This window comes from Plectropomus leopardus, chromosome 16 (assembly GCF_008729295.1).
Source record: "Plectropomus leopardus isolate mb chromosome 16, YSFRI_Pleo_2.0, whole genome shotgun sequence".
Taxonomy (NCBI): Eukaryota; Metazoa; Chordata; class Actinopteri; order Perciformes; family Serranidae; genus Plectropomus; species Plectropomus leopardus.
In genome coordinates, this window is record NC_056478.1 from 21,045,525 (window position 1) to 21,067,149 (window position 21,625).

Here is a 21,625-nt window from a genome sequence, read left to right on the forward strand (position 1 = left end):
CATTCAAACTTGACAGAAACAAAATAAAACTCCAAAACAGTCTTAGTCTTGTTAGTCATCTAGTACACTGTTCCAACATTTAACCAGCTCTGGGTTGGTTTAAATAAGCCCTTATTTCACAGAGATACATGTATAAAAAGGCTGATTTACACGCTGTTTATCACCGCTGTCAGTCGTTCTTCAGAGGCATCTACAGTACATCATTTCTCAACAAACATGGTAAAGAAACGGGCAATAACATCAAAAGTGATATTTTAAAACAACAGATGCTTATTTGAAAACTAACCACTCCACTGCTTGTTTGGTTTTTTTTACACAGAAGTTACACATACAATGGTTACACATAAAAATGCGTGCCGCTCTGACCATCCCGCTAGGTTGATTTGAGGGTCTGTTCTACTCTCATTTTTTACTGTGCATTGGCCAATAAGACACAAGATATTTTAGAACACAAATGCCAAATATACAAGATGTTTGACATCATTTAGCAAAGAGTGTCACCATTGCAGAGTTTGTCCAACAGAGGGAAGTGTGCTTTATATATCTCAATAATCGCAGTATTTCAATAACCATGAAACTGTGATATCCAATTAATGACAAAAAAAAGAAAATCAAATTTAAGGGATTCTTTTTTGCTTTTAGTTAGAAATTTGTTAAAAAGGCCAAATTCAGCCATCATATTGGTTATCGAGTGTTTTTTTTTTTAACCTAAATAATATCAATGTCAGTTCTTTTGGGATATTAAAAAAGTTTCACTGCACTTTAGACTTTTCTTAACAGCATTTAAACTGATTTGAATAATCCCACAATCACAGTTATCATTCAGTATTTGTGCTTTTTAAGTCTGCTAGACTCTTCATTATATTTAGGGGTATTTATGAAGTGAGTTTGAAGGTGAATACAGATGCAGCTGATGTGTACAAATCATCAGAAGTGCACACATAAATCGTGTGGTTGTGATGTGTAAAAAGCTGGTAGGTAACACATTTTCTGCTCAGTACTAGAATGACTTTTTTCATGTTACGGACTTGGCACGCAAGTAGTCATGAACAGTTGGCAGTATGAGGCAGTGGTTGAGCTTGGTTGCCTGTAATTTTGGCTCTATGTCCATCCAATTTTGCATCAGTCAGTCCTTATCAAAAAGACTTGATTAAAGGTGGCAGCCAGCCTTTGTGGGTGCTAATACATTGCCTTTGTATTTTGTAGCTATACTATATACTATGTCTGACCTTTTCTTTCTGTCCACTTTTTGTTGAATTGTGTTATTCCGAAGCTTTTTCTTATAACTTGTCGTTTTAATTGTGCGTTCAGTAGCCCTAACAGATAGCAAACATTAAAAAACAACTTGTTCTGCACCGTAGCACAAGAGTTAAAAGCCTTGAAGGAGGCACTGCAGAGTGGAAGACTAACAGTTAAAATGCTGTCAACTGGCCTAATTACTGCAGTTTTTATAGGTCAGTAGGTAATTTAAAGTTTCACACATCCTCCAGGTCAGTGTACAGAATAATTAGAGAAACACACTCTGAGTTTTTAACAGGGCAGACTTTCTTTTTATTTCACATAACAAACAAACATAAAAAAGGCATTTTGCACTGAAAATAATACTTTTATGGAAGGACTGGGTAATATATGTGAACTATGACAGTATCGTGATATGGGACTTAATATTGTCATAGATTCTAGATATCAAAATATTGTACAATTTGTGTTTTTACTGGTTTTAAAGGCTGCATCAAACTCTTCTTTTATTCACCTTTACCCACTTTGTCATTTATCCACATTACTGATGTTAGTCAAAAATATCATTGTGTAAATATTTTTATCAAAGCACCAGTAGTCAACCTGCAGTATTGCTGCAATAATGATATTTAGGTATTTGGTTAAAAATATCATAATATTGGATTTTCCTCATATCACCCAGCCCTACTTTATGGTGCATTATTTTCCAGCAGTATAAACATGATCAGACAGAACAGAGCAGTATGCTGGGGTGTTTTTTTATTTTTATTTTTAGGACCCCCCTTTGGCTGCACGATGCTGACCCTTCAGTTTATTTCAGACCGAATTGTTGCCTTCACAGAAACCCCGAGCAGATGAATACAGATTCGTTTGTCATCAGTGAGTCATCCGCATCCCCGAAAGCAGTAAAGCTTCCTGATGGTGTTTCAATCAGCTGATGTTGCCAGGCAACAAACATGGTTTTATCCAGTGGGCAGGATTTTTGGCCGATATCTCACAGTAACACGAGTCAGATCCAAGTCTTCTAATGAGATGATCCGGTCCAGATGCTGACAGAAATTATCAAGTTTCCCTCACAACAACAACAATAACATGCAAGTGCGGATGAGATCATGTGAAACTCAAATAATTGCTGCAGAAAAATTTGCAAAACATATATAGCAATACATTAATATAGTAAGATGTGTTCAATGCGGTTAAATTTAATCCAACTTTATCCCTGCGAAAGCAGTGAATGCAGCAGCTTACCACCTAAGTCATCAAAAACACAAATAAGAAAAAAAAGTAATGTAAAACAAACGGTGTAATAAAACAGTGCAAAAGTTTTATAAATACATGCCACCTACATTTTAATGGTTAATATGAATGAAATGTAAATATTGAACAAATATATACATTGTGAATATTAGGGCTACACAATGAATAGAAATATTATTGAAATCGCAGTATGGCCAAGTGTAATATCCAAGTCACAGGAGCTGTAATTGTGTGATAAAAGAAAAGTCTGTCACAACGTACCATTACAAATGAAACCTCAACTTGTATCATAATATCTTTTAGAATAATCACATTCTAATAATTTTTGGTATATTGTGCAGCCATAATAATTATGAACACAAACTGACACAATGATGTCACTTTAATTCTCAAAATAGTCTAGACACCTCTGATGAATATGTATATAGTGTAATATTTAGTGTACATACTGTCTAGTTTGAGCATACTTCGATTTTTCACTTTTTGAAGTTACTACGTACTCCACACCTGCTTACAGTTAGAAGAAGTATCGATTCACACTGATACCTCAGTTTAGTTGTTGGAAGTAAAATTCCAGACTTGTCTAGAGGCATCCCAGATGTTTTAGAAACTAGTGACGACATGTGGAGTTTCCCTTACAATGCACGTGTATGTGTGTGTGTGTGTTTGTGTGTGTGGTCTGTCCACAATCCGTGTAACACGCTGATTAAGATTTTATGAGGCCAGAGGTCAACAGAAGCGGGGGAAAAGTGAACTTGTGACCTCGAGGTCAAACAGAGGAGAGAACTGTCACGACCCGACACTCTCACTTTTACTGTCTCACTTCCACTTGAATTTATGCCGTTGTCCCTCCTCTTCCTCTCATGTTTATTTCTCCCTCTCTGTTTTTTGTCTGGAGGAATTGTTTCACACATTCGATTGTGGTTTTCAGGCCCTGCTAGAGTGGAACCCATATTGTTTTCTCCACTATTAAAAACCAAAGAGGAAGAATGTTTTTAGGTCATGGAAATGCTCTGGAGGAGTCGTGGGATTTTACATGTGGGCCAGATTCTTGTAGTCTAATAGCCAGTAAGGTCAGGATTATTTTTAAGTTTGTCTCATTTGAAGCCAAACGCTCACCACTGGACTTCCCAGAAATGTGTTTGTCAATCAGACAAATGTGAGCAGCACAGTGACTTTTGGTTTGATTTTCGGTGGCTATCACTGCTTATCAGAACTGACTGCTGTACTATACTTACACATAACTGGTGAGGAGCTGCTCAGCTGAGTTTATTTTCCTTGGAAAGAGCCAGACTAACCGTTTCCCCCTGTTTCCAGTCTTTACGCTAAACTAAGCTAACTGGCTGCTGGATGTAGCCTGGTAATAATGATGGTATTAATCTTCTCATATAACTCTTCGCTAGAAAGCAAGTTATAGCTTATTTGCACATGATATCATGCATCACTGCGCTGTCCAGATAGAGCAAAGGCAACTGGAGGCAAAAGACAACCAACACTTCACAAATGCCCAAGTGCCACAAATAGTAGGACACAAAGGGAAGAGAGGCAAGAACTTTGTAAAAAGTTGAGTTAAAATTGAGTTTTCCCTATTTTTTTTTTTTTTTTTTTTATCATAACATTAGCTAGTAATGTTAGCCTGACGGCGTTGCATCTATGTACAGAATTGATATATAAAAGACAGCAATACTCAAGCATATTTACTGACCCGGCCAAAAACAAGAAGATCCAACTGTACACAAAATAGTTATAGTCCACTTGACTTTAGTTTGCTTTTATCATCCCACTGTGTGACATTAGTAACTTAGGGGGGAGGGTTGCAGTGGTTTCCAATTTTAAGGAATACTGTTGTATGAACATTAATGGTAATCACACTGTGTATATCTGCTTATTCACGGTATTAAGAATGAATGCAACTGGACAGAGAACCTCACTTTTAATTTGATCATTTTCAAAACGATTCATTATAATGGAGAAAAACTGAATTTACATGCTCCGCTTTCTCTCTGTCTGTATGTTATTCCTCAGTTTTATAATATAATCCCATTTTCTCTCTCTCCGTCTCTCTGTCTTCTCTCGGTCTCTCTCCTGAACCCGTTGAACCTCCTCCCCACCGCACCCTTTCTCCCCACTCACTTCCTGTTTAGAGGAACAATTAAAGGATTGTTCCTACGGCCGGGGGCACTGAGGCCTTGATCTAGAGCAGCCACCACATCAGCTGGAAAGACCCACATAAAACATCAATTATATAGGACCTCCTTGAAGGACAGTGTGCGTGCCTGTAAACCAACAGGAGTGAAACAAAAAGGTTATGATAGATGAGCAACTTTTGATGAAACATACATGAGGGGAGGATGCCTTCAGCAGGCAATGAGTCACACATGATCAATGACATTAACATGTGGTGATGACAGATTGTAGCTGATATGATAGTTGATTATTCAGCGATGCCTGTGACTCATACTTTACACATGTAGGTTTTATGAAGACATGTTGGCATAATTAAAACACAGACCTGCACATATAATATTATGAATCCGTTTGATTGTTTACACACGTTAATTAAATTCATATCATGTCTGACCAGATAGTTCCAATAGCAAATTATGTCCATTAAATGATACTGGAAGGTAAATAGCTACCAAAACACACTAATTCCCCGTTGAGAAAAACTCTGTCGCACAATATGAATTAATATGAATATAGGATATCAATTGGACGATGCATTCGCATTTAGAATAAATAATACTATTACTAGACTTAGAACTTGTAGTATTACTAGTATTACTAACACTGAGAGCAGCTGAGTGTGATAGTGATATTATTATATGTGAACTCACCTCTTCGCCCTGGATTTGAATTGTTTTATGTTCATAAGGCCTGCAACTAACCGTCATTAACCGTTGTTAATTGTTGATTAATTGATTAAACAATTTTCTGGATTAATTAATTCGTTTTGGGCTATAAAAGAATGTCAATCAGTGTTTTCCAAAGCTCAAAATTAGGTCCTCAGATTTTTTGTTTTGTTCACAACCTGAAGACATTCAGTTTACTGTCACAGAGAAGTGAAGCCACAAATCAATCACATTTAAGAAACTGGTTTTAAAAAAACTTTTAAAATTGTTGATAACTAATCAATTAATCATTGCAGCTCTAATGGTCGTTATTTATTTTATTTAAAAAATCATTTAATTGTACCACTGTTTAAAAATATTCAACTCCCTCTTATGTATTTTATTGTGTTTTTTAATAGATTTTATAAATTGTTATTGGTTTTAGTGTTACATTTTCATCATCTGTATAGCAGTTTGGATTGCTCTAATCTCAACTAAGGGTGCTATACAAATAAAGTTTGATTCATTATTGATTGATTGATTGACTGATTGATTGTAGAAGAAGTGCCAGTAGCGAAGGTGGTATTTCCTTGGGTGACATTAGTATATTAGCCCTGCTGTTAATAATTTATTTTTCATTACTGGTTAATTGTTTCAGCTCGTCTAAAGTTGCCAGAGTGAAATGAAATGTCTTAATGTTCTATGTTCAATGTAATGAAATGTTCTTACATAAAGTAAAATTCATGTAATATTAATGGTAGTTTGAAAATGTAGAAGATAAATCCTCACATTTGAGAAGCTGTTGTAAGTCTTTGGTACTTTTGCTTGATAAAAAAAACAAAAAAAATACATGAGTAATCTATTATCTAATCATACCAGTTCTGGTGGAGGAGGTTATGTGGTGTATGTGGAGGCGTTTTCCCCAAAAGGAAATTTTGACCAAAAAGTGAGCCATAAATGTTGAATTCTGTTGACTGTAGGACAGTTTAACATTGTGCAGGAGTTGGTGGATTAACAAGGATTTTGTTTGTCTTGTAATTATGCACAGATAGGGTCAAAAATGCCAAATGACTGCTCCTACAGCAAGAGCTTATTTAAGACATAATTTCCACCTTAGAATCAATATTCACTTCTTGAAATGAAAGTTTCTTTTTGTGAATATTTTCAATGAATTTAAAATGGATTAATTCTGAATCCTTGCCTATTAAACATGGGTGCTAGTCCCATGGTGGCTCTCCTTGTGTTGGTTTTTATCATTTTGTGCTGTAGTTAAGTTTGCATGGAGTCAAACAGATTTCACATCAGGTCTAACCATAATGCAAAAATTGCATTATGATAAAAAAAAAGCCAAAATAAACAAAGGCACACATTATAATAAATGAAAAAAAATAAATTGGTATCTGTTCCTCCTTCACAGGCAGAGCGACGGGCATACAGAGAGGCGGAGATAAACATGATGGACGACCTATCAGAGGGTGACTTTCAGAAAGAAGAGGAGTCAGCCAGCCCAGCTCCTTCCCATTCACAACAACACACAGACCCCGCCTCGCCAACAGTTGCCACGACACCGGAGCCAGTTGCCCGGGGAGAACAGGCCACGCCCAGAGAGATAGAGTACCAGGTAAGATGATGAATGATTATTGTAAATTTCTTAAATTTCTAGAACAAGTGTACTCCTAATAAAAAAGATGCATAATAAAAAAAAAACTACTACTACTAAAACATTATATATAAAATAGGGAATACTGGAGGAGTTCACTATAGTGTAGAAAGTATACAAAGCCCCCTAAGTCTTAAAAGATTTTTTTTTAAATTACGTATGCACAAAGTAACAATTTCTGCTAAAAACTTATTATCATGTGCACACAAGATGAAAAAATACATAATTTCAGGGACTTCATAGAAATCTTTGATGCATTGATGGAATTCAGTGCATTCAAATATTGCCAGAGATTTAGACAGTGAACCAATAAACTGTACTGTCATTTGATGGAGGTCCAAAGATAAATGGATAAGTGGATATAATAATGGAGAGGTGCAATAATCTCTCAAGGTGAAAAAGAAAAAAAAGCATAAAAGCAGGACATTTTAGCCTAATAACCTTAATCACACAAAGTGTCATGCTTTTGTACTGTTTGGCCTTGAAAAGAAAAATATTGTCTTTTATTACATTAAACTTTTTAGACACAAACTTTCAGTGTAAAATATTTAGTTTGTAACTGTGTTGAAATGGTTTTTAAATGACTAGAGAGCATAGGGATAGATTTCAAGTAGATATGTCCCCCTTGATATTTTGAACGTTTGCATTTGTCTTTTCCAGTAAAAACATGAAAGCAGAGGACTTTTATTAAGCCATTTACACAAAGCATTGATGCAGAAAAGGCACATATTGGTGCTTAAAATTTCCATCGTTTTTTTCTGTGTGTGAACAGGACGGACGGAGTTTTGGGATTGGTACTCTGGTATTTGGGAAGCTGCGAGGTTTCTCATGGTGGCCCGGTAGGATTGTCTCCTGGTGGATGAGTGGCCGGAGTCGAGCTGCAGACGGGACCCGCTGGGTGATGTGGTTTGGAGACGGCAAGTTCTCTGTGGTGAGTTGTTTTATTGAGAAACCCCTCAAATAAAATGATCAAATACTATTACAATGTGTGTTGAATCCTTCACAGAGTCACACCGGGTTCCCATGGTCATGGAAAACCTAAAAAAAGTCCTGGAATTTCACAATCTTTCTTTTTCCCAGCTTGGGAATGACAATAGTAAAAACATCAACACTTCCGGCCTGAGATGAGCTGGGTGCTTCAAAATAAAAGCACCAGTGGTTTGGCTTTGAATCATTTAATTATAAAAAGATTTGATTGTATTAACAACAATATTTTGTTGAACTTTTGTAACACAAAGACTTTATTATGGCAGTAGCTACTTTATTTATCTTAATTGTAAGTGCAGTTCCTCTTATAATTTTGTACTTGTAGTAGTCTACAGCAGATTAGAGGAGATTTCTAAATGTTAAGATATATATTGTGTATCTTCATATAGCCTAAAATTATTACAATATAATTGCCCCATATGCCCTGCCATATTTCCACGTAATGTAACACAATGGCAAATTTATTTTCTGTAGCTGTTAAAATAGTTCTAATATGCATTTATGAGTAATGTTTTGTTTAGTATCACATACATTTCTTGATTTTCCTTCAGTGATCCGTCTCTCCCTCCATGCCTGCTAGCTGGAATTATGCTTAAATAGTTTGACTGTGATACGTTTGAATAACGCCGGGCAAGTGGGGCAGAAAAATAATGTTGTGACAGTGTGATTTAACATGTTTCCATACTTTCCATGCTGCTTTTTTTTTATAAAGGACAATTTATTGACTTTGCTGACAGTTTGAAGTCGGCTGTTTGAAGTGAATAACAAGCTGTGAGAGATTGGAAAGGTTTGCTCATTAATTCTCATGCAAGAATCATCATTTGAAGTAAAGTAAACTATAAAGTTCTAGTTGTGTTATACATTGTCTGTGATCATGGAAATTTTATTGGGTCCTTAAAAAGTCATGGAAGAGTTATTAAATTTGTCCAAGACGATGTGTGGGAACCCTGGATTCATATCAGTGGCTCAGAGAGGCTCACAGCCCTTCCACAAAGAGAGAGAGGATGTCTTTTGTTATTGCTATAATTTTAGAGAAGTAATTTGGCCTTAATGCAGTGGTTTAATGTTTTTAACACCCTGAGCCCCACTATTCCAATTGTATGCTTTTACAAGGCATTCATAAGCTTTTCTAATATAATTTTACTTTTATTCCATGGTTAGCGGCTCAGTGTTATTTCAGCACTTCCTTTGTTCTTAGCTGAAACTTTAGTGAATGTGGTCTCTGGCTTTGATTTGATACAAGATGACCTTGATTTTGTCTTTTTTTCTTTTGACTTACTTAAATTTGAATTTAAAAACCCCAGAGACAGATATCTTGCACCAAAGCTCCTTATCTTTTGAGACATCTTTCCTAAAAAGATATGTTCTTACAGTGGCACACAAAATGACCTTAATTAAGAATTTCAAGGACTTGATGAGAATCTGTTCCCCCATTTTTTTTTCCCTCAGACGTTTTCTGGCTTTTTCTTTTAATCTTGGTGACATTCATTATAATCTCTTTGTTCTGCAGGTTTGTGTGGAGAAGCTGATGCCTCTGAGCTCTTTCTCATCTGCCTTCCACCAGCCCACCTACAACAAACAGTCCATGTACCGCAAAGCCATCTTTGAGGCTCTGCAGGTAACAAACTCACCATTTTAACTCTGCTTATTAAGGTGTGTGTGTTTTGAGTCATTTTTTCATGGCTGATCATTTTATTTTTCTGTTGCTAAACATATTTCTCTGGAGGAAATCCAAAATAGACCAAAATATAAATGTGCGGGTTTAGAGGTCATATTTTACTCATTCCTTTCTTATGTAACAAGATCTCCATTTGCATTTGTGGAGGTGTTGTTCTCATCTAGCTCTGCCCACAATTTATAGGTGGCACCATGTGGGTACACCTCATTTTTTTGTTATTTTTCGATCCAGCAATGTGTAGTGTTTTTTTCTTGTTCGTAATACAGAACATATGGTTATATACTTCTGCAGCATCACGCTGAGTCATCATTTATTCAAACCTCTGTAGAATCATAAGCAAGCAGTGAAAGATTTGTACATAAAGCCCTGTATATTTTGCACAACTTCATGCACAAGTATAATTTTCGTATTTGTCCTTCTTATTTGACGTGTTTTTACTCTTTGTGTACTTTGTGTGTGTGTTCATTTTGTGTGCAGGTGGCCAGCGTTCGGGCGGGAAGGCCAGTTCCTTCCTGTGATGCGAGCGATGATGCAGAAGGGGTTGACATTCAAACCAGACAGATGATAGAGTGGGCCATGACCGGCTTCCAACCCAATGGTCCACAATCACTGGACCCTCCAGAGGGTATGCACATTTAATATTCAACATATAATGTAGGAGGATAATTGACCAAAACACACATATAGAAAATCGCCTAAACTTAGGAAATTAAAGCTTCCATATTATGCTCATTTTCAGGTTCGTACTTCTATCTGGGTTCATCCTAGAATATGTTTACATGCTTTGATGCTCAAAAAACACTTTATTTTCTAATATGCTATGTTTAGCACCTGTCTCTTTAAGCCCCCCTTCCCCAAAAAATCCGAGTCTGCTCTGATTGGTTACGTTTTGCAGGTCTTCCACTCTGTGCTCTTGGTGTCTCTGCACCGACATTACAGCTGGGAAGTGACTATAATGGCGCTGTAGCAGCAGTTTCTACTTTTTTATGGTATAGTTGTGACATCACAACTACAGTGTAGTACTGACAACTTGCTTAAAGGCAAAGCGTCTGAATACAGACTGTGATTCTCCCACAATTTCTCTGTGGACTGAGTGTTTTGATACTTTCACAGTGTTTATCTAACACCTGTAACAGCTTTAGAATTACAGACATGGAAATCTGACTTTTTACAATATGGGGCGTATAAGATTTGACTAAAATTCTAGATGATACTGTTCATCAATAACTGCAGTGACTCTGATATCAGCAACCAGGCAATGCAGTGGCATAATACTGTCTTTAAATACATTTGCTGCTGTATCCTGTATCCTGTATCATGGAAACTAACTAGTTCCTGAAAAATTCCTAAAAGAAAAAGTGTTTATAGCCATACTGAATGAACAAACCTTGCAAAGGTGGGGTGTTTCGCACAAAAAGTGCACACAAAGGTTTGAGAGAGAAGTTTATATCCTGCGCACTGTTTCACCTTGACACACCTGGTCTGTCAACAAACACTCTGTTTGAGTCGTCCAAAGCTTCCATCAGGGAGTCCGCAGCTTCAGACCAGTTCCAGTTTATTATTCTGCTTTTCTATCCCGACAGAGGAACAAAATCCATATAAAGAAGTGTACCCAGAGATGTGGGCCGAACCTGAGGCAGCGTACACGCCTCCACCTGCCAAGAAACCGCGCAAGAACTCAGCTGAGAAAGCAAAAATAAGAGAGGTGATCGACGAAGGGACCAGAGGTAAACAAACACATTTTAGCTTAAACTGCAAATATTCAGAAATAAACCTACAGCTTCTTTGTATATTTAAACAGCACAACGCCCAGAATATTACATCAGAAAAAGACATTTACAAGAAACAATGAAACTCTAAATGAAGGTTGTTTTTATTAATATTTCTATTTATATCTTACATTTTGGAGATACGAGACTCTTGCAAGATCCCCACCGTACACAGTGTCATAAGACATCTTGGCTTTTTTATTTTACTGTCTGTATGTGTTCATTTTCAAAACAGTGTGTTGATGTCTCCTTATGTTGTTTTTTTGTTTCAGAGAGACTCATATGTGAGATCAAAAAGAAGACCAGGAACATAGACGGTAAAAGTTTGAAATAACTTTCAAGCATCATTCTTAAATGTAGAAGTGAAATAAAGAAATGATATATTAATTGATTAATTAGATTAATCGACTGTACAATGCCTTTAACTAGCAATTTTTTGTAAACTGTTGTTTTACATAATTATGCTCAACCCTGGATATAGAGTTGACTTAAAGGTTAATTATTTTACCTTCTTATAACAAGAACTATTTCAATGGCTGCTAAATAGTCTTTGAGTGTCAGTCTAAATTAGTCAGAAAGGACAAAACCCATTTAATATATTATGGCTACATCATTATTTAAGAAAACATTATCCCTCTGAGGCAATCATCTGTCCATTCTCCACCATTACAGGAGATACCTGTGATTGCATCTTGAAACGTTATTACGCAGTTTGTTTGGCTGTTATCACATTATCAGTTGTTTTTCCTGTTTAATACAGAAATAAAGCTAATTTTACAAATGTAGCATCAATCAAAGAGTCAAGCCTAAATTTACATTACACTTACTTACGTTTAGATGAAGTTTTTGGTTCACTCAGCTCACAGTTGTTCCAAGTTTTTTTGTAGCTCAGGGCGAAACATTCCTTGAATTCAGTTTTTGTTTTAGTGTAAAATTAAGGTATGTAGCTGATTCATTTATGCATCAAGAGTTAACAGCATAATAATTTACTGGTGGACTGCAGTAAAGGCCTGAGCATCCAAAATAGATTATGAGCTGGAAAGTTATAAATCACAGCACCTGAAAATTAATTATTGAGTCTTTGTTATGGAACATAAGCACATTGTGGTTATTTTTGGCAGTAAAAGTCTTACTTGTCGTTTAAGTACTCCATTAATGTGATAAAGGGCTAAACCCAAAGTGTTACATATCATAATGTGATCATGTCTGTGTTTGTTCAGATATCTGCATCTCCTGTGGAAGCCTCAATGTCTCTCTGGAGCATCCTCTCTTCTGGGGAGCAATGTGTCAAGGCTGCAAAGTAAGAAATCTCCAAAACACTTTTATTATAATAATATAAGGGGCACTTTGAGTTGTGCAATAATTCTACATTATTATAGAATCATATGAAACTGGTCGAACCACATCCTTTCTAACTTCTCAGAATAGAATAGAAATACTTCATTAATCCCTTGAGGGAAATTGTTTTGTTACAGCAGCAAATAAGAGAGCAGCAAGTGAATAAAATATTCGTTAAAAAGGCAAAAATAATGCAAATATATATACAAAGGAAGGCACTTAACATAGAGTAAAATAGAATAGAATAAAATGAAATAATAATAATAAAGATATGTACAGTATTACAGAGAGCAAACAAACAAAAAAAGCCAAAAAGTTTAAAAAGATCAATAAAAATTAAAAATGTGCAAATAAGTGTGCAAAAAGTGAAGATGGTGATGATGGATGATGAATAAATCCAGCAATTTACAGTCAAAAATCAAGTGAATTACTGAAGTATTTCTTTGATCTGTATAATAGTTACATTAACAGATAATGTAACGTTACATTAAACATCAGTTTTATTATTTTACATTGTGATATGCAGTATGTGTATATATCATAAATATTGGACACCTTTTCTCATTTATATTGTGATAATGAATTCAGATGCTTCACTCAGCCCTAGTAACAGTGAATAAATGGATATATATTTCTACAACCAGAAAGCAAAGTACATGAACCAAACACTTCTGCACACAGACTAATGCTGCAGCCAATGACTATTTGATTATTGCTTTTTTAATTAACATATAATTTGTTTTGTCTATAAAATAGGAAAAATGCTGTGAAAAAATGTCCTTAACAATTTACTTGAGCCCAAGGTAATGTTTCAGATTTTCTTGATTTGTTCCACCAACATTCCAAAATGCAAAATATATTTAATTCACGATCATTTAAAACAGAGATACATGTAAAATCCTCACATTCAAGATGTTAGGATCAGATTATATTTCACGTTTTAGCTCGAAAAATTACTTAAACAACAAATATCTCAGCTCCTGTGACGGTTGCATTTCAAAAGCAATATATTGTTGAATATTGGGGATATCTGTGATATTAGACACATGGAAACAGTAAAAACAAAACATGACAGACAGACTTCTTCTCTGCCTCTCCTCTGATTCTGTTTTGTGTCTTGGCAGAACTCGTTCCTGGAGTGTGCCTACCAGTACGATGACGACGGCTACCAGTCCTACTGCACCATCTGCTGTGGAGGCAGGGAGGTGCTCATGTGTGGCAACAACAACTGCTGCAGGTCAGTGCAGAGCTCTATATACATACTGGTGAGTTTGGGATTGGCAAGCAGCTTCTTCTTGTGGCCAGGACGAGGTTTTGGATTTCACATCGACAGAAACAATTTACCCATAAATGTCAAAACCTGATGTATGGCTCCTTTTATTGGTAATTGAGTCTGTCGACTAGTGTGCAGCAGATTTATTTATCTGAATATAAAGTTTATTTTGGCATCCAGGCTTTGACCTCATCAGTGCAAACATTCAACAGCTCAACACAGCAGATAATTGGAGTCATGCAACAGTGCTAAAAGCACTCAGAGCTCAGTAGCAATCCCGCAGTGTAGAAATACTCTGTTACAGGAAAATAGTCCTACATCGAAAAACTTAACTGAAGTTCAATTTATATAAATTTATCCATTATTTATCAAGGTAAAAGTCTCATTAAGATTCTATTAAGATAGAGAATCTATTTTTCAAGAGTGACCTGGCCAAGAGGGCAGCATAAAACATCATTACGAATATAAATACAAGCAGAGAAATACAACTGTCACACATTACAAATAAGTAAGCATAAAATCCAGTGAAAATGAAACACAAAACCAGTTAAAGCAAAATATGGAAACAACCGTTTTTGCTGCAGTAAAAAATAATTAATTGAGAAATACACTGTATAGCTCAAGAGACACAGCACCAAAAAATACAACACAGATAGAGTGAGTGTATCTGGGGTTGGCTTGTACTTTCACTCTCACTGGCAAGTGTGTAAAAGTACATAAGTATCAGCATTGAAATACACTTTTAGTACCAAAAGTAAAAGTACTCATTATGTGGAACAGCACATTTTAGAAAACTATAGATTGTATAATTGGGCTAGAATTATCGATGCATAAATGTGTTCATCACTTTAATGTTGTAGCTGGTAGCTAGCTTAATCTACAGTATAATAATACCTCATAGTTTATTATTTGATTTGTGTTTTGTATTAATAACCTGCAAAGTAACAGCAGAAAGTACAGTATTCGTTGCTACAATGTAGTCTATTATTTGGCCTTTTCTCAACAAAGCAACACCTCCTATTTACAGAAATACAGTCTAGTGAAATGTGAAAATTAAATCTAAACCAAGAGGTCCACCTGATATGCAAAAGCAGGCAAAGACATGTCAGGGAAAACATATACCGTTAATTTAACCATATTGAACCAAGACTACCCTGTCTGTCTAAAATGATGAATAAGAAAATCATAAATAGTCAAATGATGAAATTCAAGGAAAACACAGGTCTCACAGTGTATGTGTATGTGTGTGTGTACGCAGGTGTTTCTGTGTGGAGTGTGTGGATCTGTTGGTAGGAGCCGGCTCGGCGGCAGCAGCCATCAAAGAAGACCCGTGGAACTGTTACATGTGTGGCCCCCGGAGCACCTACGGGTTACTGCGGCGACGGGATGACTGGCCCTCCAGATTACAACACTTCTTCGCCAACAACCATGAACAGGACTTTGTGAGTCTGACAGTTGGCTTATTTCCATTAATTTCATTTTTTTGTTCGTCTATAATAAATATTAAATATTGATAATGATTATAAAGATGATGGTTCTTTTGAAAATTAGTTCACAGTACAGCTTGTAGTAGTATATACTATATGACTGCAGTTTGCATCCATTAAGTTTTACAATGAAATACATAGATGCAGTACAAAGTGTGTCCCTGTAATTATCACAAGATTTGTAAGAGTTTAAAAATCACTTGTTTCACTGATACATTATAAAAAAAGATAATAAATTTAGTTTTTAGGGTATGTTTGCCTTTATCTGACAGTATTGCAGTTTAGAAAGAGGTGTGATGGCATGTGGCTAATGGTGGAATGGTGGAAGTATTCAGACCTTATACTATACTACACTATAAAGGTGCAATAGTGTAGAGTAAAAGTTCTCTTGTTCAAGTAAAAGTTCTGCCCTCAAAATCTTATTTGAGTTAAAGTACAAAATAATCAGCATTGAAAGAAACTTTATTCATCCAAGTAAAAGAACTCATTAAGCAGAATGGCCCATTTCAGAATTATATAACTATATTATTATAATTATTGGTGCATTGAAGTTTTCATTCCATTAATGTTGCAGCGCAACATTTCCTCATAATAATCTGAATCTGCAAAGTGACTAATGTTCTAGTAAAAAGTAAATTTTTTCCTTAGAGAATGCAGTGTAGAAGTAAAAAGAACAGAAAATAGAAATACTCAAATAAAGTACCTGAAAATTGAACTTAAGTACAGTAATTGAGTAAATGTACTCAGTTTCATTACACCACTTTAAAAAAATCATCAATAAAATGAATTAAATTTGTATATTAATTATTGAATGTATTGTTATTATTCGCTCATATGACTGCCTATCATTTGTTTTTATTGTAAAGTGGGGCAACGATTCTTCTTATTTTCAATTAATTTGCCAGTTTTTTTGTCAGGTATTTTTTGTCTTTCTCAATTTATTAAGTGTTTTGTCAATAAAGTGTCAGAAAATAGTGAAACATGCCCTGTGTAATCTCAAAGAGCCCAAGGTGGCATCTTGAGTTGGTACATTTTATCTAACAGTCCAAAAATTATTCAGTTTATTATCACGCATGACAAAGAAAAACATCAAATTCTCACATTTAAGAAGATGTAACCAGCAAATGTTGGGATTTTTTCTTTTTTTCGGCACAAAAAATGTCTAAAACAATTATTCCATTATCAAAATAGTTGCCAATAAATTTCCTGTCGATTGACTAATCAATTAAGAGATTCTAAATAAATAAAGTTATTACTACTTTTATATATATTCCATATCACAACTCTGGTGACAGACTCCAGACTCAAATATTTACATATTCACCTTTATTTCTGTATTATATTACCCCTCTACTGCATCTACAACTCCCCATTACACCAGCCCAGTCCTGACAACACGCTAGAAGTCAAACAGATGTCGTAAATTTGATCTATTTGCCATCTTATATCTACTGTAATCTGCTATCATAACCTTGCTAGAAGAATTAGGTGAAATACATCACAGTTAAACGGGAAACATTAATATCTGGAGATCAGCGAGGCCTCTGCTCCGGGGCTCGTCTGCTATAAATTATCCATAAAGGCTAAAACACATCAAAACAGACCATGTCCACATTCAATTATTCATTTTCTCCAGACAGGCTTTTTGCCGAAAGATCAGATCATCATCATAAATAAGGCTTATATGTGCAGCTCTGCCCTCTGCTCCATCTAAACACTGTAAAACTTAATATTTATCTAATCTTGCGCTCTTTATTAATGTCTCCTCCTCCTTTTAATGCTCTCTTTCAGGAGCCAGCCAAGTTGTATCCTCCAGTTGCAGCAGAGAAGAGGAAACCAATCAGAGTCCTCTCCCTGTTTGACGGCATTGCCACAGGTACGTACTGTATGTGTGGGACTGCAGCTAACAACTATTTTCATTATTGATTGATCTATTGATTAATAGAAGATGTCAGTCCATCATTTTGGTCTTGACTGAAATGTCTCGTCAGATGAAACCATCTCGTCGTTTGGATGGTTTGTCGGTAAAGTTTGTACAGACATTTATGGCCCAATTGGGATTATCCAGTGACTTTTCAGTTAGCCATTATCATTTTAATTTGTGCGAAACTTAAGGTTTTGACCAAATAGGTTTGCAATGGTATGAGATTTTCATGGTACAATAACCATCTTAGAAAATATTGCAGTATTACTGTATTATTATTATTATTATCAGTCAGAATGGTCCTTAAGGGAATGAAAACAGAAGGTTTAGTTTTTGTTTAACAAATGTTTTATCACTAATAATTAAGACTTTAAACCATTTTTTAATGGGCGCATGTGTAAAGAGCTCCCCCCCTTTTGAAAATAATGAATTAATACATGAGTTGCACTCATGTACAAGTACATAGTAAGAACTTACACAGGCGTTGTCATCCGACATTTTGGCGTCTGTCAGCTGTGAATCACCTATCATCTGTTTGCGGCTCATGTGACGCACCTTCTGCCGCACAGCTGTGGGTCGGAATAGCCAGAAAAGCATGCAGGCTTATATACGGCAAAATGTGACCGGATGCAGTAGGAAGTGCTGGTATTTTTGACATACTATGTAGTGAGGCATAATAAATTTTTTCTTGACATACTAAATAAAAAAGTAGTATGGATATTTGAATATATTGTTTGCATCTAAATATTTGTTTTGTCCAAAAGCTAAAAATATTTAGCTTTTAGGTTTATTGGATAAATGACTTAAATGATTGATCCATTTAAAAAGTGTTGCTGAATAAGCTGCTGTTAATCGACCAATCAATCATCCAGCTAACACTTTCAGTTTTAAACCTCTGTGTGTGTGTGTGTGTGTGTGTGTGTGTGTGTGAGAGAGAGAGAGAGACTTTAAGGGAAATACAATGATTTATGTAACTTCATAGTGCAGAATGATTTAATTTGTTTTGAGGATAATGAATATTTTAGGTCTCATTGCTACGGTGTCAACAATAATGATGTTGCAGTGAACGCTCCTGCAGATTTTCAGCTTTGCTAAACTGCATGAGTGTGTGTATTTGTGTGCGTGCACTCAGGTCTGTTGGTGCTGAAGGATTTGGGCATGCAGGTTGACAAGTACGTGGCATCTGAGGTGTGTGAGGACTCCATCACTGTCGGCATGGTCCGACACCAGGGTCGCATCATGTACGTGGGTGACGTACGCAACGTAACACGTAAACATGTGAGTAAAATTCCTCTGTGCTTTAAGGCAGAATAAATAATGATGTGTAACACACAAGAGGCATTAAAGTGTTAATACAGCATGACATGGAAATTTTCTTTTGATATGGTAGTTGATTGGTTATTATTGTTCTACTCCATCAAACTGCTTCTTTTACACGTTTGTTCTGTGCTGATGTTAACACACGCTGTTAGATTGAGGAGTGGGGACCTTTTGACCTGGTGATTGGAGGAAGCCCCTGCAACGACCTCTCTATAGTCAACCCTGCAAGAAAAGGCCTTTTTGGTAAGAAGGTGTCTTTGAATGTGGGGGTTGAAAGTCACACCAAAGTAGAAGATTTTGCTGCTGTAAATATATTTTTAAAATTTTTTAAAAACTTGAATGGAACAAGTAAAATTAATCATTAAAACTACAAATACTTAAAGGCGCTAATGATTTTTGTGTGTATTTAAATACAGAGCCTGAACTTTCTCTCTCTCCCACAGAGGGGACTGGACGGTTGTTTTTCGAGTTCTACCGTCTGCTACACGAAGCTCGACCAAAACCTGGCGACGAGCGTCCGTTCTACTGGCTGTTTGAGAACGTGGTGGCTATGGGAGTTAGCGACAAACGGGACATCTCACGCTTTTTAGAGGTATAGTAGCATGACCGCAGCCACTAAATACAGTCATAAAATACATGCAAATAAAAAAAGTGAATACAGTACAGTAAAGACAGTGTTTTTTTATGTGTCTAAAGATGCCTTTTACAGCAAAAAATACCTACAGCAAACAAAAAAAGTCATGGAAAACACTTCAGATAACGGCCTTAGCAAATATTAGTCATGGCAGCGGCCTGAAAATCAAAAACTGTACAACAGCAGTGGAGATAAAACACTGTCCCAATCACACTTAACCGACAGCTTTGTCCAACTATGCTACATTTGTACAATGCTTTTATAGTATATATAAATATACAACATTATTTTGTGTTGTAAGTTATATTATACAACTACATATCACCTGTTATATCTTATATCCCATACTCTATCATATTGTATTATGTCAGTATGTCATACATTTTTATTTCATTATATGCTTATTTTTCTATTAGATTTCCATATTAATAGAGGCATACGCTAACAATAGTAACTTATTCATAGTATATAAATGCTGTTGACATTTACTAGACTCCTGAAACTGGTCACATCACTGTCACTTTTGCCTTTTAATGATGTCTATTATTGTTCTTAATCGATTCTATACCTCTTACTATTTACATTTACTTTCTCTATTTCTCTATTTATTTCTCTTTATTCATTTTCGTCCTTGTGCTGCTGGAACAACTGAATTTTCGCCTCTGGGCATTAATAAACGTTAAAGATTATCTTAATCAATAAACTTGAGCAAAATGCCCTGGGGCGCCTGGCGGCTCAGTGGATAGAGTGGCGCCGGCCGCAGGTTTGAGTCCGGCCCTTTGCTGCTCCCCCTCTCTCTCTCCCCCTTTAATGCTCACACTTTATCAGTTAAAGGCAATAAAAGCCAAAAAATAAGAATCTTAAGAAACAAAAACATAAAAAAAAACGTTGAGCAAATTGCCTTTTGCTATTTGTTTGTCTTAGTTACTATAAAGAAAAAAAACATCGAAAACATCTTTGAAGAAAATTCAGCTTTAGATTTCATGTAAGAAAGAATGTCATATGATAATATACACAGTGTGGAGGAGTCGCCCTCTCAGACAGTAGATGTTCATATTAAGTGAAACAGGAAGTAACACTGCTCCTGCTCCTCAGTGTAACCCAGTGATGATCGACGCCAAGGAGGTCTCTGCTGCCCACCGCGCTCGCTACTTCTGGGGAAACCTGCCAGGCATGTCCAGGTGATACAAATACTCACACATCATTGTTTTGATCATTTTATTTGATTACACAGCAATCAAAGCTGAATTAAAGGTGACTCTGGGCCTGATACACTTACCATGTTTAATTTTTTTTCTCCACCTTTCAGACCCCTGACAGCCATGTCGAATGACAAGCTGGAACTACAAGACTGTCTTGAGCACGGCCGTACAGCCAAGGTACCCACCCCCGTGAGCGTGTGTGTGTATAAGTGTGTGTGTATCTGTGCTTATATTCATATGGCATCTAAAGTTTCGAGTAGGTCAAGTATTTAATGTTACTTTCTATTTGATGGATAGAAAAACAAAAACTGGATAAACATTGTTTGGAAATGGGTCGACAGTCCCGTTTATGAGCCGCAGCATAAGCAGCATCGACAAGTTAAAGTCTGGGATAAATGGAAAATTAAAAATAGGAAATTTGTGCAGTATATATATATATTTCTCCTTTGAGTAAAGATGTACAGTATTATACTTTATATTTCCTTTTGTGGTCTAACTCTGCAAAAATGTACCCGTTGATGTCCATTTTTACTGCATGTTCTTGCTGCTTCTGTCTTGCATTTTTGCATCCAGCAAGTAGAATTATCAGCCATTATCCGCTCTTTAGCAAATAATTATCTGTCAACTACTAATTTATACAGTGTATCACTGAAAGCTGCCATACATAAGGAGGACAGCTGTAGGCTTAAAATGGTTTTTGTGTGTGTGTCTCTGTCTCTCGTCTGTGTGTGTTTGGTTCTGGATGCTAATTCCAGTTTGAGAAGTTGCGTACGATAACGACACGCTCCAACTCTGTGAAGCAGGGGAAAGACGAGCATTTCCCCGTTTACATGGACAACAAGGAGGACATCCTCTGGTGCACCGAGATGGAAGGGTACAGTGTTGTGTGTTTGTGTGTGTGTGTGTGTGTGTGTGTGTGTGTGTGTGTGTGTGTGTGTGTGTGTGTGTGTGTGTGTGTGTGTGTGTGTGTGTGTGTGTGTCTGTCTGTGTTACTCTGCTCTGTCTATTGTGTTTAAGAACCTCTAA

The 21,625-nt window shown here is 36.2% G+C and overlaps 1 protein-coding gene across 6 annotated transcripts in view; it reads left to right on the forward strand.

Annotated features, from left to right (window-relative positions):
- Positions 1 to 21,625, forward strand: part of LOC121955594 (DNA (cytosine-5)-methyltransferase 3A-like) — a 65,014-nt gene that overhangs the window by 38,158 nt on the left and 5,231 nt on the right. For 5 of the 6 annotated variants that reach the window (XM_042503620.1, XM_042503626.1, XM_042503622.1 and 2 more), the window contains 16 exons: positions 6,745 to 6,948; positions 7,760 to 7,918; positions 9,485 to 9,592; positions 10,130 to 10,277; positions 11,236 to 11,379; positions 11,694 to 11,738; positions 12,642 to 12,721; positions 13,884 to 13,996; positions 15,291 to 15,474; positions 17,311 to 17,395; positions 18,576 to 18,721; positions 18,916 to 19,006; positions 19,207 to 19,355; positions 20,493 to 20,578; positions 20,707 to 20,776; positions 21,355 to 21,473. In XM_042503620.1, the coding sequence (XP_042359554.1) occupies positions 6,745 to 6,948; positions 7,760 to 7,918; positions 9,485 to 9,592; positions 10,130 to 10,277; positions 11,236 to 11,379; positions 11,694 to 11,738; positions 12,642 to 12,721; positions 13,884 to 13,996; positions 15,291 to 15,474; positions 17,311 to 17,395; positions 18,576 to 18,721; positions 18,916 to 19,006; positions 19,207 to 19,355; positions 20,493 to 20,578; positions 20,707 to 20,776; positions 21,355 to 21,473 (1,931 nt within the window). The remainder of the gene's footprint in view (positions 1 to 6,744; positions 6,949 to 7,759; positions 7,919 to 9,484; positions 9,593 to 10,129; positions 10,278 to 11,235; positions 11,380 to 11,693; positions 11,739 to 12,641; positions 12,722 to 13,883; positions 13,997 to 15,290; positions 15,475 to 17,310; positions 17,396 to 18,575; positions 18,722 to 18,915; positions 19,007 to 19,206; positions 19,356 to 20,492; positions 20,579 to 20,706; positions 20,777 to 21,354; positions 21,474 to 21,625) is intronic. The other variant, XM_042503623.1, reaches the window with a different exon arrangement.